At 54.0% G+C, this 16,316-nt stretch overlaps 1 protein-coding gene across 1 annotated transcript; it reads right to left on the bottom strand.

Moving 5' to 3' along the window:
• Positions 1-1,467: 1,467 nt before the first annotated feature.
• ECH1 (enoyl-CoA hydratase 1) lies at positions 1,468-13,476 on the bottom strand. Its single transcript, XM_065420762.1, has 10 exons — positions 13,372-13,476; positions 10,329-10,506; positions 7,984-8,072; positions 7,358-7,482; positions 6,091-6,139; positions 5,546-5,610; positions 3,466-3,536; positions 2,729-2,800; positions 2,103-2,253; positions 1,468-1,738 (listed from the first exon to the last, which is right to left on the bottom strand). Exons 1-10 carry the CDS (start codon positions 13,415-13,417, stop codon positions 1,634-1,636), a joined length of 951 nt encoding a protein of 316 aa, XP_065276834.1. The 5' UTR covers positions 13,418-13,476; the 3' UTR covers positions 1,468-1,633.
• Between the last annotated feature and the right edge of the window lie 2,840 nt (positions 13,477-16,316).

Consider the following 16,316-nt stretch of genomic DNA (forward strand, 5'->3'; position numbering starts at 1 on the left):
TTGGTGCCCTGAAATGAAGCGTTTCAATGCCGCGAAAGGTCAAAGCAATGAATTTGTGGGTCAGCCCCAAGGAGCAAACTCAGAGCTGTGCCAGCTTTGGCGATCACTGGGCACGTGGGCGGCGCCAGCCTGGCTAGCTGGTGGGTGCTGCTGAGGGGATTTCAGCACCCGCGGGAGCCAGGGAGCGCTCCGTGCCAACGGCAGCAGGTGCATCACACACACAGGGCTCCCCGGCGCTGGTCTTGCTGTACTAGTCACTACAGGGCGTCTCCTAAGGTCTCTGCTGAAAGCCTGCGGCCGATTGCGAAGCACGGGGTCTGTACTATTATGGGCTGTAGGTCTGCCACTAAAGGGGGGGCACAGACACCTGGCAGGCATCAGGTACAGCCCCCTTCTCGCTCCTAGGCAGCTCATGTGCCAATTTCACAACAGTCACCCATTGACAGATGAAACAAAATGCCAGTCAGGAGACTTGGGTCCTCTTGGAAAACAACCCAAAACTGCAGGGAGTAAAGACAATGAACTGCTGCAACTACAACTGGGGAGGAGGGGGAAGGGGGGGTGCAGCAGTTCCCCCCTGTTATCCTTCACCCAGGCTGGTAACGGGGTTTGTTTGGTGAAAGGGGGCCCACAGCCGGGCTTGGCTGACACTGGTGGCAGGACCGTGGACGGAGAAGCCGGGGTTCGGGTTGTGGCTTACTGGCTGCTGAAGCTGTTTGTTAAATAAACATGGCCTTGTTTTCACCATAGCCCCCCCACTCCCCCTGGCAGTGCCGTGTGTTCAGGGGCACGGCCTTCGACCGTGTAAGGAACAAGCGGTGGCCCCTGTTCCCGTGGGAACAGTGGGTCTGTGAGCAGCCCGGGACTGGGTGCTCCAGGGAGATGTTGAGAGGTTGCAAAGTGCCCATCTCTGGCGGGGGGGGGAGAAAGCGGCCCATGGAGGCAGGGACCCACAAGGCTCCCTCATGCTAAGGGGACACATCAACCCCCCTTTCCCCTGTTGGGCTCCCCCCCCACCAGCCCCCCCGCCAGCAGCAAGGGGGCAGAGAGCACCTGCTCTATTGCCAAGCCCTACCGTTCCCCTGGGGCTGGTGCCCCCCATCTGCGCCCCTCCTAGGGGCAGTGTCGCTCACACTGCAGTTCAGCTCCACCAGCTGCCTGGTGCAGGCCTGAGAGTCCCGCTTTCCCCCTCCACCACCTTGGGGGCAGGAAGAGGCGGTGTCTCCCCAGGCACCCCCCGGCAGCTTGGGTAACGGCTACAGTGGTGCTCCTTCCAGCGGCCCCCCTGGGGAGGCTATTCCCGGCCTTGTCCTCTGCCCCTTGCCACTTTCCAGCCACCACCTGGGGCTCCCTTTCTCCCATGTTCAAACCCTGGACCCCTCCCGCTGGGCCACGCGGCTGCTCACGGCTGGGCGGGTGGCCCTGGCCCCACTGCTCAGCCCCAGACCTCATGCAGCAGAGGGCAGGTTTGCTTGGCTTTCAGTTTATTAATAACTCAGCTCTGGGTTGATCTCATTGGTGGCTGCTTCTGCTATGAAACGAGCTTTCGGGGCTAGTGCAGGCCCCAGGGCCTGACCCAGAAAGGGGGGTCACACTAAAGGCACCGTGGGCTAAGAGTCCGATTGAGCCGCAGCTACATCTTGGAGTACAGGACGTCCTTGGGGCTCTTCTTCTCCAGGGCAGCCTGAGCAGATTTCATGAGGTCCTCAGTCTGCAGCATGCTCATGTTCCAGGTGGCCTGGGGGGAGGCAGGGCAGGTAACGCACTGGGCCATTCACCTCTAGCCACAGGAGGCTGCAGGCAGAGTTTCAGGGCAGGGACTGGGCTAGCAGGGGCTGCAGGTCAGGATTGAGGGGCACCAGCACAACTCTGTGTGTGGGGAGCCCAGAGGGCTGGGAGTCAGGAATGAAGGGCATCGGCAGAGCTGTGCCGGGGGAGCCCAGGGCTGGGATAGCAGGGGCTGTGGGTCGGGGTTGAGGGGCACTGGCACAGCTGTGTGTGGGGAGCCCGGGGGCCAGGAATGAGGGGCACTGGCACAGCTGTGTGTGGGGACCCCAGGGGGCTGTGGGTCAGGGCTAGGGGGCAGCAGCTTGGTTGCTCACCATGTACCGCAGGCCCTCGGGCACGGAGTGGTCCCTGGAGTAGATTAGGTTGACCTTGGTGCCCTGCACGGCCACGGGGCTCTTGCCAGCGATGTCGGCCGCCAGCTCGAAGGCACCATCCAGCATGGCCTGCTTGTCCTGGAAAACCCGGCTGGGGAGAGGAGGAGGAGCCATGTGAAGCTAAGGGGGGCGCTCCGACCCCCAGAGCTGGGACACCACGCCCACCACCTTGCGGATGGGACAGAACCAGTTCGCAGCAGCGGGGTCTCCAGCCAGTCACAGTGCACATCACGACAGGGGGCGTGGCCCGGACCCCTCCCAATGGCTCTACCCCATAAACCCCTGCAGTGGGGGAAAGGAAGCCCTCAGGCTGCATGGGCCTCTCTGCATGGGAGAAGGAGTCACACATAGGACGACTCGGTTCTATCCCCAGCTCTGCCAGGGGAGCCAGGACTCCTGGGTCTCCTCCCAAGACAGCCACAGACTTAGGAAGTTTAGGAGAAGCCCCCCAAGCCCTCTCTGTGCCTCCCTTTAGCACCTGTGTGTTGGCAGCACAGGCTACTTTGCCTCTGGAAGGAGGAGGGGGCATTCACTGCCCTGGGTAACATGCTTATGGGGGCGGCTACCTGACCAGGCCGCTGCTCTCAGCTTCTGGAGCCATCATCTTGCGGGCGGTGAAGGCCAGTTCGTTCACCAGGCTGGGGAGGGAGAGCACAGGGACAGGTGTGGGCATGACACAGACACACACACACTCCCCTCGGGGAGAGGCTGCACCTTGTACAGATCCCTCCTCCACGTCTCCCCTCTCCCTCTGCCAGCACAGCAAGCCTGCGGCCCTGCCCTGCCGGAAACACAGCTACTCCCCGACACCCAGCCAGTTTCCAGGGGTGCTGGGCGACCAGTGGGGAGTACTAGGTGGGGGAGAATGGATCCTAAATCCTCTTGCTCTTCAGCTGGGCTGGAGCTCTCCGCAGTCTTTCTAAGCGCCGCAGGCCTTGGGCTGTTCCCACTCCCCCTCCCCAGCAAGGTCCCACAGGGCGACGCATGAGCCAGCCTAGAACGTGGCCAATTCAATTCAAGGAGCATGGCCAGGCACAGTCAGCGATGCTCAAATTGGGGGTCAAAGATGGAAACGACTCCCCACAATGGGGGGCTGTGGCGGGACCTGGGGTGAGGGAGGACAGGGCCCGGAGAAGTGTGAAAGGGGCATTTTTCCAGGCGCTGATGCTCAGATTCTGTGGCACCCAACCTAACCCCCATGGATCCGCCAGTTCTCAGTCAACTGACTGCCCCTTTGAACGGGGCTGGGGAGAATCCAGGCTCTGACCTGTCCCCACGTTTGAAACCGGCCACAGGTACATACCTCTGGTTCCCGATGATCCTGGGCAAGCGCTGCAGCGTGCCCACGTCTGCTGCCAGCCCGATATCCACCTCCTGCAAGGGGGGAGAGAAGGGCAGGGATCAGACACCCTCGTGCCTAGACGCGAGGCAGAAGGGGCGTCAGCTCACTGGGCCACACAAAACACAAGGGAGCTGCACCGTGGGGGGGCGGGGTGGGTGTGATTCTGTGACCATGATCCGCGGGGAAACGGCCCCGGCTACACAACGGCAGCAGGGACGGAACCCGGGTCTTAAACCACGAATCTCTCCTGCCTCAGCTAAAAAACCCAGCTCTGCTGGCCAGGGCTGCAGAAGGCACCGTCTGTGGCCCAGCCACTGCTAGAGGGAGCCACGTGGAGCTGGGGTAAGGAAGGTGGCTGTAGTAATTGTTGCAGAGGGAATGGCACGTTTGCCAGCCAACCACTCTGCTTCTATCAGCCACCCCCTTTCTGCCTTTGACAACATAAACTCTTCCAAGCAGCGACTGTCTTGCTATACCTGTCCAGCACCCGCTACCGCAATCCTGTGATGGACTGAAAAGTGGGTTACGATTGTGATCTGTTACTTTAAATGCTCTGGGGTTTTCCTGGTCCTGCTGGCAGGCCAGGGGGGCGCTGTAGGAAAACGGGAGATCAGACTCAGTCAGCAAAGAGCCAGCTCAGAGCAAACTAGGGTGAGCTGAGCCCCTCTGCCTCAGAGAGCAGCCTGCTTTGTCTTGCTCTGTTTTGGGGTGTTGGTGTGTTAGGATTGTGGATTCTAAGAAATAAAGTTATGCAGCAACCTTCTAGTGAGAGTATCGTGTGTTTTTATCTAACGTGTGTGTGTGTGTGTGTGTGTATGCCACTAACATAACTAACGCATCGTCACCAAGCCACAGAGTTGACATAAATGGGTTCTCTGGGCTATTGGTTTAGGCTCTCAGCATATTCAGGCATCAGTACGAATCCCGAAGGGGTTCTGCAGAACCGTGAAAGGCAACTGTGACTCAGGGACCTCTTGATGCCACCTGCCACAGGGGTACATAAGGGTATAGGGAGCCCATGGGTTCACCAAAAGGGTCATGTAAGACCTCTACTGAAAACCTGCGTCACACTGGTCATTGTAATCACTGCAAAATTTAAGTACAGAAAATAGTGAGGAGTTATATATATGCTGAAAATTCTGTTCTTTAGGGCTGTAGTTGAAAGCAGGTCACTCAAAGGTAGCGTGCCTTGAGACTTCTCTCACTGTGTCATACAATAGGCGTCTATTAGCATGCCAATGCCCGTGAAGAGCCGGAAGAGATGTCAGAAGGAAATTAACAAGAAGAACTAAACAGCGGGGGAAGAGAGGAGATGCCCTATTTTGAGGTGAACATCGCAGGTCTGTTTTTGGTATATTTGGGGGTGCAGAGCGACAACCTGGCACCTTTCACCTAGGAAGTAAACTTGTTGAAAACACTGAGGTTACGCTATCTTGTAGGAGACGGGGGGGATGCCCTGTTAGAGAAGGGGAGGCTCTAAGAAGCGTTATGATTTTGTTTTATATGTAACCGTTTCTTTCCAATCTTCTCACTTGCTAGCACTTGAATCTCTGTTTGACAAACTTATTCTCACTCTACATAATTGCATTGAGTCTTACAAGCTGGCGTGTATTTTTCTTTTGGGAATAGTGGATCTGAGAGTTCTGCACAGCAGGGACTGGGCACTCCAGAGGGATAATCCAAGGGCTCATGAGTTAGTGTGTGCCTATCGCTGCCTGTACAGAGAGAGCAGGGCCAGAGCCTGGTGGTTTCAGGGCGCTGATCCACAGACCAGACTGCCTCATGGTAAAGGTGCCTGAAAACCCTGGATACCCCTGGGAAGCATCAAACGAGCTCGGATTCTGGAGGACAATTGCACAGCCGCGTAAATGCCTTATATTTTGCGGGGTGGAAAACAGAGCAGTGCTACTGGTATGTTACAAAGTAATAGAGCCAAAAAAAGCACAGTGCTGTCCCAGCATGCCCCAAAACATGCTTAAAAAGCCAGCGACAATCCGATTTCTGCCCTCAAATGAAGGGCAGCAGAGGGCCGGGGACATACCTTAATTTGGAACCATGCATCCTGGGTGCAATACCGGATATCACAGGCAGAGATCAGGTCTACACCTGCAAAAGGAACCGACAGTCGTTCTGGTCCTGCCATAACATTCCCACACCTCCACCCTTTCCGCTTTCCTATCCTCGTTCTCCCTCTCTCTGGTGCCAGAAGTCTTCAGGGAGGTTCAGACAAAAATTCCCCTTGGGGCATCCCCTATATGGATGGGTGCACGGCACCCCCTAGTGCTGTGTGGGGTTCAATACTAACTCAGAGGGAAGGGTGCCCCCTACTGATTCACTGATATAACTGCCGGCTTGGCCTTGCTGTGAGGCTGCCAACTAGTGTCAGTTCTGAGGGCAGTTTGGCCGCCTCTCTGCTGGGAGTCGCACCCTCAGCACACTCATCGCACACAGGCTGAACAGCCAGCACCTTCAGTCCCTCACGGCCTGTGCCAGTTTGGAAGCAGGGATCTAGGCGTGAAAGGCTCCGCAGCCTATTGCTGATTCCAGCCCCATGAGGAGCCCCATTCCCAATCCGATGGGGCTCACCTCCCCCAATGCAGCCTCCGTGGACAGCGGCAATCACGGGCTTCGGACACTGGAAGAAAGCCAAGAGGACGTTAATCAGAGGAGCCAAAGCAAATCAGCCCCTGCCCAGCTGGGAAACCCACTACTATGGGTAGCAGGGACGCTGGCTCGTTGGGGCTTCTAAGCCCTGCTCTGTCCAGATGGGCCAGGTTCTTGCTCGCATCCTGATTTCAGGGCTGACAGTGGGGCTGGGGGCTGCAGGGAAGCCCCGATACAATGGGAGAAGGGCAGGGAACACTCCCCCAAGGAGGGTTGGTGCAGGGAGCTACAGTGCTAGCCAGGGGTCAGGGAGGTAGTGCCAGGAAGATGCTTGGATGCAGTTCTCGGTGATCCCGGAGCATGTTATTGTTGTTATATGTATTATCGTAGGGCCCATGAGCTCTAGTCAGGAATCAGGCCCCCATGGTGCTAGGCACTGTATATTTTTATTGCTATTAGGTATATTACGCTAGCACCCAGGTGCCCCAGTCATGGCCCAGCCCCCATTGTGCCAGGTGCTGTACATTTTTATTACTGTTAGGGGTATTACAGTTGCACTGCCCCGCCTTGTCGCGCTAATATCTTGGGACCAACACGGCTACAACAACACTGTAAGCGACGAGAGATGAAATTTAAGAATGTATTATATGATAATACTCAAGCAAGCATGCACAAAAGACTTTACAGCATAATAATTTTATATTTATACTTGCATTTTAAGATGAAATAACATTAAGGGGCAATTCATTTTTTTGATGAAGAAATGGGTAAAGGGTTTTTTCTTAAGCTGTGCGTGAAGCGTTCTATAAATTGGGAGCTACCCTCTTTATAATGAATTATAAGCTGATTAATATTAAATTTATTTTTTTTGCTATTATATTTAATTTTTATACTCAAATATGTTATTAGCTATTAATAATATTATTTTAATGATCATTCGCATCAATGCAAATTCTGCAGTTGCTAATATTTCAAACCGTTTAAAAATTCCCCGTACACCACTTGTTAAAACGAAAACACATTGATGACCATGACCCAAGGTCGTGGCTGGCGTCACAACTATTCATACTTTTTATTTACTCCTCCTAACAAACTTAACTTTAGCTAGTCTGAAGCCTGAAGTTTAGGCTTTAAGGCCTGCTTTCTACTTGCATTTCATACACACGATTAAGATAAGCAAACATTTCCCTCCTAGTCCACACCAGGCAAGAACATCTGCCTGGCTTGTGTCCCTGCCGAGCCTTCTCACCCTCTCCAGCACCGTGAAGCTCTCCTGATACTCCCTGATCTTCTTGCGCAGGTTCCACGCCTTGCGAGCCGTGTCGTCCCCTTCCACCATCACAAACACGCTGCCCATCTCCATGAGGTCGATGCCTACGGCAGGGGGGTGAGGGCAGGAGGGAAATCACAGACAGCCCTAATTCAACCACAAGAGTACCAATCGACCTCCCCGTGGCCCTGCAGGCCCAGATCTAGGGACCTGGACACTCAGCTGCTAAGACACTGACTGCTAGTGGTGAGGTCAGGACCCCCGGGGTCATGCAGGACAGGGGGAGGGGACTCACGCCTGAGACTGATGTTGCTCCTACCTGCCCCAACCAGGGGAGATGCACTGAGACTGGCCCAGGATGGCTTCTACTGGCCCGGCCCAGAACAGTCCTGCCAGCCCCACACAGGGGGAGGCGATGCTGAGACTGGCCCAGTGCAGCTCCTAAGTCCAACAATGTCCACTGAAAGAACCTCTTGCATAGCGACTGGTCACTATCGCAACCCGGGAGCTGGCCTCCGGCCGGCAGGGAACCCATCCCATCTCCACGACACATAAGCCGCTCATCCGAGGCTCTCCCCGCATCCAGCACATTCGGGTTTCCTTACCGGCAGTGAATAGCTTCCCGGCACCCGACACCACCACTGTGTGGCACTCCGAGTCCTGGGCGATCTTGTTGAAACACTCCACCATCTCCCTGCAGGGATCAGAGCAACGGGAGATCAACCGGGCTCTCGCTAGAGGAACAGTTACTTCAGCCATCCCCAAAAATTACAAAACCCCTCACCCCTATTTCTTGAGAGCACCCCGCTCACTCTCTAGGGGCGAGAAAGGAGTTCAGACTCCGACCCATTGGCTGATCCAGACACCATCCCACCGGGCACCAGGCTGAGACCTGTAGTAAGAGGAGGCCCTGAGATATAAACCTTGGTATCAGAGGCCCGGTATGAGGCCTAAGGCCTGAATTAAAGTAATGGTCAAGACTTTGCTAACATAAAGCAAAGTTAATCTGTGAGCCAGAGGCAGGCCCTGCTCACAGACGCTGGCAAGGAAAGGGCTGATGCTGCAAAAATACACACACCTAAAAGATACTGGACACTAGAGGTACCAGGACACTCTGATACTGGAACATTCCACACAGATAACAAGGAACAAGCTGACCCATCCTAAAGACAGGGTCAAAAGGGGAATATGATGGATAGAGTTGTTTTGTTCGAACCAACATGTACAAGGTGAGAGGCGGCACCTTGCTACGTAGAGAGATTGCACCTTGCTACGTCAGGAGTGATGTGTAATCTGTTTGTACCTGTGTATAAGAATGCATCCCTGAGTGGACGTCTTTGTCTGGCCTAGGGAAAGTCCCGCCACTGATTGAGCCGGTCCATTGTCAGGGAGCACATATGTACTAGCTAGCAGCACCTTGGATATCTGATTCAGGGAGCTGGAGACTGTGTTTCTCTTCGACAATAAACCTGGCCTGGGTGCCTTCGTACCTTACAAGAGTCTGTGGTCATTGGGGGGTCTCTCGGGGTCTGCTGTGCCAGCGATCTGCGCAGAGCTGGGACAGCACACGGAGGGAACACGCACGCAGCCGACTGATATCAACATTGAACAGAGCAGAGCACCACACCGGTAGCCTCTGACGACAAGACCCAACCAGCTCCAACAAGTTTCAAGGCCAGTTCCCTAGCTGTTGGACGTCACTTGGGGACGAGGCTCTTACAGTGCAAAGACAGTTGGCTTAGAGGAGACACATGGCACAGCACGAGTGCAAGAGAATCAAAACCACCTTTGTTTTTGATCTCTTGGGTGGTGTGGGATCAGACAGGCTAAAACTGGGGAAGGACATGGAAACATCCCGGCTCAGGGTGAGGATGGTAAAGCATCAGCGACCCCAGCTAAGAACATCCTATCGGCAGCACCTCACCAGGAAACGTGCTGCTTTAGAAGAGGGCTTTATAGGCCAGCTGTGCTGAAAAGGAATCCGCGGCAGAGGCAGGAATCGAACCCACGTCTTCTGAGCCCCAGCCCCTAAACGCAAACCTTCCTTTCACCAGAGCTCTCCAGTTCACCAGGACTGCTCCCAGCCATTTCAGGAAATCAGCTGTGGCTTCTCCCAGTACAGCTTCCTCCCATGACACATCCCCTCTTTCCAGGGTTTCTCAACCCGTAAGTTGCAACTCCAACGTGGGTGGCTAGAATGTGTCAAATGGCCAGGCAGGAGGTCCATGGGGGGAGGGAGGGTGTCCTGCCCCCAGAGTGGGGTGGGAGGGTTGCAGAGCTCGCTGTGTATACATCCCACAATCCCGTGGGGCTGGCTGGGCATGGCTCCCCACTCCGAGCACTGTTACATGGGACACATTGTTGCAAGTTTGGCACATCTACCCCTCCATCATGACAAAGGGGTGGTTGGGCCAAACTTGAGTGGCGCTGCATCCCAGTACCCCAGGTCGCCACGCCGGGAGCAGGGAGGAGAGCCGAGCCAGCTCTTTGGGACAGGAGCCACTGCTGTGGTACATGTGGTGTACTTAGTACGTATCACATTGATTTGTATATTCTACAGCGAGGGTAAGAAATATGTAGCAAGCCAGATGTGTTTGGTTTATTTTAGCACTACAGCTATTTACCGGGTTACGACAAGCCATCCAGGTTTACAAATGGGTCCTAATCCCAGAATGGGTGAGAACCACTGCACTCCAATGCTGCCCCACCCTGATGCTGTCACATTCGGTTCTGGGCTCACTGGGGCAGAAATCTGATTGAGATTTGACCCAGTTCACCCACCGCCTGGCAGAGCAACGTGTGCTGTCGACACCACTAACTGGCCGCTTCCCTCTCCTTGCTTGTTTCTTGTTGTCTAGGGACACAATCTAGCCTCAGCATAGGGGGATTGGGGGGGGGGTGGCGCTAGGGGATCTCTCATGGGCCCCTCCACCAGCGATCCTAGGATTACCTCCAGAACACTGCATTCATGGCGTTCCGTTTGTCCGGCCGGTTCAGCTCCACGTGGAACACTTTCTCCCGCACCCGGGACACCTTCAGAGTCTCATAGCTGTGAGATGCAGGGGGCTGCTCTGGGGCCGACGACATGGCTCTGAAGCTCAGCAGTGGCTGAATCTGAGCGGACAGCTCTGGGAAAAGAGAAACGCGGCCTATTAACATCAGGGATCCCAGCGCAGGAGAATTCCCTGGGGGGGTACTGGGCTGCACTATTAAATGGGGCAGAGTTTGGTAAACATAAGAGGAGCAGTGTAGCCCAATGGACAGGGCACAGGAGACTCAGGACTCCTGGGTTCTATTCTTGGCTCTGCCACAGACCTCAGGCACATCCCTTTTCCCCCATATCTGAGTTTCCCCTCCCACCCCTTGTCTATTTCATCTGTAAGCTCTGACACAGAGACTGTCTGCATATCGCACAGCACAAAGGGGCTGATGGGTACATTCAGCACCCCCTACTGACTGCTGTCGGAGCTCCTCTGGGCTTGGCCCTTTTGAAAGTCAATGCCTGAGTCAGAATTTCGCAGCCCAAATGATGGAACCCAAGTTACAGCGTCTCAGCCTCTGTTTTCCTTGCCACGCAAAGAGTAAAGCTCAGTGCTGCCTCTAAGGCTCAATGCGTCCTGACAGAGGCAAGGGTTTGGAAGAATAATTAACCAGGGAGCTGCATGGAGATGGAGCAATAAGACACAGAGCACATAAGGAAGCTGGTGTCGTTTGAGAAAAGGAGGAGGGTGGGTTAATTTTTTCCAGGTGGTGCTTTTTTAAATCTTCCTCTAGGTGCGGAATTTATTACGCAATTTTATTTACACAGTGGTCCCCCTCCCCCAATTTTATCACTGAAAAAAATGCCCAGACTTGTCTCCGTCCTTCCTAGGGGATCTCAAACCTGCACAACTTGAACAGCTTTATTTGTATGTAAACGAGCAGACTGCTCCCTTGTTCATCTGCAGTGCCTTAATCCTCACCACCCACATGAGGGGGAGCAACATTAGCTGCATTTTGCAACTTGGGAAAACTGAGGCATAAAGTGGGGATGTGACTTGCAACATCTGGAAAGAGAACCCAGGAGTCCTAGCCCCACATCTCTCTCTATTCTAACCACTAGAACACACTCCCTCTCAGAGCTAAGAACTGAACCTGAGTCTCTACTCTCAGCCGCCTTGTTCTAACCACTAGACACCATTGTCCTCCAACAACCAGGTATAGATCCCAGGAGTCCTGACTCCCACCCTTCCTGTTCTAACCACTAGGCACCACTTCCCTGCCAGAGCTGGGATAGAACCCTGGAGTCTTGACTCCCAGCCCCCCTGCTCTAACCATCCCTATCGGGACCAGTTCTGTCACCGACCTGTTCTGTGACCTCAGGCAAGTCCCATCCCCACTCTGCACCTCAGTTTCCCCAACTATAGAGCAAGGACACTGAGCTACTTCACAGGGCTGTGAGGCTGAATTCACTCGTGTCCACAAAGGACTTTAGGATGTTTGGATGGAAGAGGTAAGAGAAGGGAGACATAAAACCCCCTGAGCACCCCATGCATTCCTGGGACAATACTCAACGCTGCACGTCAGTGCAGTGCTATCTGAGACACAACCTTTCCCCTAGTGTCCTCTGAACCGGCTTTCGGAGTCTGGCTCATAAATAGCATGTTCACATTGGAGGGGCGGGGGAGAGAGATGTTCAGAGCGGTTTGCACCCAGAAGCAATTGGGCAACAGGTAACTCCTTGCCCAAGTCTTTCACCGGGGCCGAGCCTGGGTGCTCAGGTCACCCTGCTTCGCCTCTGTTTGCTCTGGAAAGATTTCACACACGCAGAAGCCCTGGGAATTAGAGCAGGTCCCGATCTAGCTATCTTCAGTACTTCTATTCTATGCCACCACCGCGCCCCCCGCCCCGCCCCTTACTGTAGTATCTGAGCACTGCCCAATCCTCCAGTGAGAGAGGGCCAGGCTGGGCTAGTATTCCCATTGTACCACTGGGAAAACCGAGGGCTTGTCTGCTCTTGAAATGCTTCAGCGGCACAGCCGCAGCGCTTCAGTGTAGACACGACCGACACCGATGGCAGCGGTTCTCCTGTATGCAATCCACCTTCCCGAGAGGTGGTAGCTATCCACACGGGGGAGGGGAGGGGGGGTTAGGACGACATAACTGCATCGCTTGGGGTGAGGATTTTTCACACCGCTGAGCAACATAGCGGAGGGTCAACCTAACTTTTTAGTGGAGGCCAGGCCTGACAAACGGTGCGAATAAGGGACTTGCCCCAGATCACACAGGGGAACCTGGGGGGGGAAGAGACTGAACCTAGATCTCTCAAGGCCTGGCCCAGCATGTTAACCACTGGTTCGTCCTTCCTCGCGAGGGCCCAGCCTTGCCAGTTGATCCACGCCGATCCCCGCCGACTTATTTCAACGCAAACCCGCCCAGGCCGATAAAAGCCTCCACCGTCGGGTCCGTAAACCGCGTCCACGGCCCCGGGCACACGCACACGGATAACGATGCCCGGCTCGTCAGCGTCCGCGTAGGCCACACAAAGCAGGTCGGTAGCCTGGTCCCCCTGCGTTTTACAGGTGGGGAAACTGAGGCAGGGGGCAGGGACTTGCATCCCAGGCCTGTGCTCTACCCACCGGCTCACGCCGCCTCTGTAGGGCGCACCGACCTGTCCATCAAGCCCCAGGGGACCTGCAGCTGCCAGATGGATACTGACTGGGGGGGGGGGGGCAGCCTGCACAGGGATGGGGGGGGCTACCTGAAATTAGGGGGGAGGGTTCAGCAGCAGGAGAGAACAAGGTGCCCTGGGGGGGGGCAGCCCCCGTGCCATGCCCAGGAGGGGGGGTGACCCTGGGGCTCCCCCAGGCGAAGGGGGGGGCTGGACATGAGGGGGGTTCGCCCCCTACGACTGACACGGGGAGGGGGGGCAGCTCGGGGGGGGGGGAGACAGGTCAGGGTGCAAGGGGAGGGGTCAGAGGTCAGGGAGGGGTCAGAGGGTCCCTGTCCCTCACGTCTCCTCAGCAGCCCCCTCAGGACGGAGCCCGCAACCGTCGCCATCGAAGCCTCTCGCGCTGCGGCCGCTGCCAACCGCGCCTCGCGCGCCGAGTCCTGGGCAGCGCAGCAGCAGAGCCCCGCCCCTAGTCACCTGAGCCGTCGCCCCGCCCCCCGCCGCCATTTTCACTAAGGGCACACCGAAGGAAAGATGGCGGCCTGTTCTCAGCCCCCCCTCCTTCCGCCATGACACCCAGCGAGGCGGAAGGGGGCCCGTCCGCCATGACACCTACAGAGGCGGAAGTGATACCCAGAGGCACATGGGGGAGCTGCAGACTGGATGAAGCTCCCCAGGGGAGTGGTGGGGGTGGTGGCGTACAGCCACTGCAGCATAGGAGGCCTAAGGGCTCATCTCTCCCATCCCGGCCTCCCTGCCAAGGGGGCCCAGCCACTGCTCCAGCTGATGCCCCCATCCCATCCCTCTCCCTACTGCCCCACCTGCAGCATCCCACTCAGCCCAAGAGAACCCAGCCTTTGTCAACCCCCCCAGACCTCCCCGCTCATCCCCCCTTTCTGGGGGGCTTTTAGGTTTATTTTGGATGGCATAGTACAGACCAAGAAGCATGGCGGGCCCCGGTTTCTGGTGACTTCCAGCTGCGGTTGTTGAGCTTTTGGAAGTAAGGGTTTACTCAGCAATGCCTCCTTAAGTTGCTGAGGACACAAAGACGCCTTCCCGGACCCACAGTCTAGCTTCCTCTGAACACGCAAGGGGACAGCTTGTTTAATTAAACAGGTGTAATTGTGCATGGACAGCTGGGGCAGTTTAATTTAAACCTGTTCCGAATTGGGTTAAATTAAACCAAAATACATGTCCCCAGCAGACATTTAAAGTTAAAGGTGCGACTTTTTAAAAAAAAAGCATTTAATGAGGCAGAATTTTCTTGCATAGTTGAAGCTTTATAGCACCTGATAGACCATCTCAATTCATGGTTCTATTCTAAAATGCCAATAATGCACATTGGAAAACATAATCCCAACTACATATACACAATGATGGGATCTAAACTACCTGTTCCCACTCAAGAAAGCTCTTAGAATCATTGTTGGATAGTTCTCTGAAAACATCCGCTCAATATGCAGCGTCGGTCAAAAAAAAGCTCACAGTGTTATGAACAATTAGGAAAGGGATAGAAAATAAGAAAATATATTACTACTGTATAAATCCCACACCTTGAATATTACATGCAGTTCTAATCACCCCATCTCCAAAAAAGATGATAGAATTAGAAAAAAGTACAGAGAAGGGTAACAAAAAACGATGAAGGGGGAATGAATCAACTTCCATATGAGGAGAGATTAAAAAGACAGACTGAGGGGGGATATATGTTAGAAGTCTATAAAATCATGAATGGTGTCATGAAAATGAATTATTTATCCCTTCACATAATACAAGAACCAGGACTCATCTAATAAAAATTGGCAGCAGCTTCAAGTATTTTTTCCACACAATCTGTAGAACCTGTTGCCAGGTGATACTGTGAAGGCCAAAAGGATAAATGGGTTAAAAAGAAGGATCAGATAGGTTCATGGAGGATAGGTCCATCAATGGCTGTTAGCCAAGATGTTCAGGGACACAACCAGTGTTCCCTCTAATTTTTCCTACCCATGTGCGGAATGAATTTTATGATGTGCACCAATATGGAGGTGATGTGACACATGACCTTCATATTGGAGCACATAAAATTCATATGTTGAGGGTGGGGCGGAGGGATTTGGAGTGTGGAAGGGGGCTCAGGGCTGGGGCAGAGGTTGGGGTGCAGGGGTGTGAGGGCTCTGGCTGGGCCACCGCAGCAACTTGTGGAGCGGGCTAGGTTGGGGCCAGCGGAGGGGCGCCCCTCCCCAAGCCAGGTTCCCTGAGTTCCTGCACGGTGCTAAATAGGTTGCTGTGTGGGCACGTAGTTTACAGGGAATTTAGGACATAATCCCATGCTTTGGGTGTCCCTAAACCTCTGACTGCCAGAAGCTGGGACTGGCAACTGGGGATGGATCACTTGATAATTGCCCTCTGTTCATTTCTTCTGAAGCATCTGGCACTGGCCATTCTTGAAGACAGGATAGTGGGCTAGATGGACCATTGGTCTGAATACGGCCATTCTCATGGCTGTGCAGGCCTCCTCCCATTCACTGTCGCATGGCGTTGCTACAGTAGCTCCAGGAATTGCTTACATGGAGAAGTAGCATTAAGAAGTTAGTGTGTTTTTAGCTGTTGCTTAATATAATTGAAAGAACAGAAACAAGGAAACAGCACCAACTCCCAGTCAGCTTTCTGTACACCGTGTTTTCCAGAACTACTGATGTACACCAGAGTTTCTGGATTGACTCAGTCACACATGCAGGGCTTTCAGAGAAAACCTGAGAAGCCTCATCAGTGGCATAGACATCAGAAATCCCACTGAATACTTTTCAAAGATTTCCCCGTGTCAGACTGCCCGATGGTAGGGGAGGGCTAATCACCCACACCCCAAAGACTGCTGCATTTCCCTGGAGCTGCATAGTTGTAGAACACTTCATGATGAAAGATACTGTTACTTTAACACCAGATCTGTTTAAGTCGTTGTCTGTAACATTCTGAAAAATCATCATCCCAACCTCATCAATGAATTACATTTCAAAGCATTCATTATTCATTCTAAATCTGACTCAGGAATTCTTTTTTTAGAAGACAGATTCCAGTTTTCTTTTAATTGGCAAGTATGTGGCTGCAGTTTGTAGTCTGTGTTACTCAATCATACAGGCTCAGAAAGGGACACTGTCTTATCTAAAGCATGCAGCGTACTAATGGTGTTATACACATTAACAGGTAAGGTTTCCACCTAAAGCACCATGCATAGTTATGGCATAAGGTTTCCATCTAATGGCAAACAAATCTCCATATCCCACGCATGGTGAATTCTCTTTGAAAACA

Source organism: Emys orbicularis, chromosome 21, assembly GCF_028017835.1.
Source record: "Emys orbicularis isolate rEmyOrb1 chromosome 21, rEmyOrb1.hap1, whole genome shotgun sequence".
Lineage (NCBI taxonomy): Eukaryota > Metazoa > Chordata > Testudines > Emydidae > Emys > Emys orbicularis.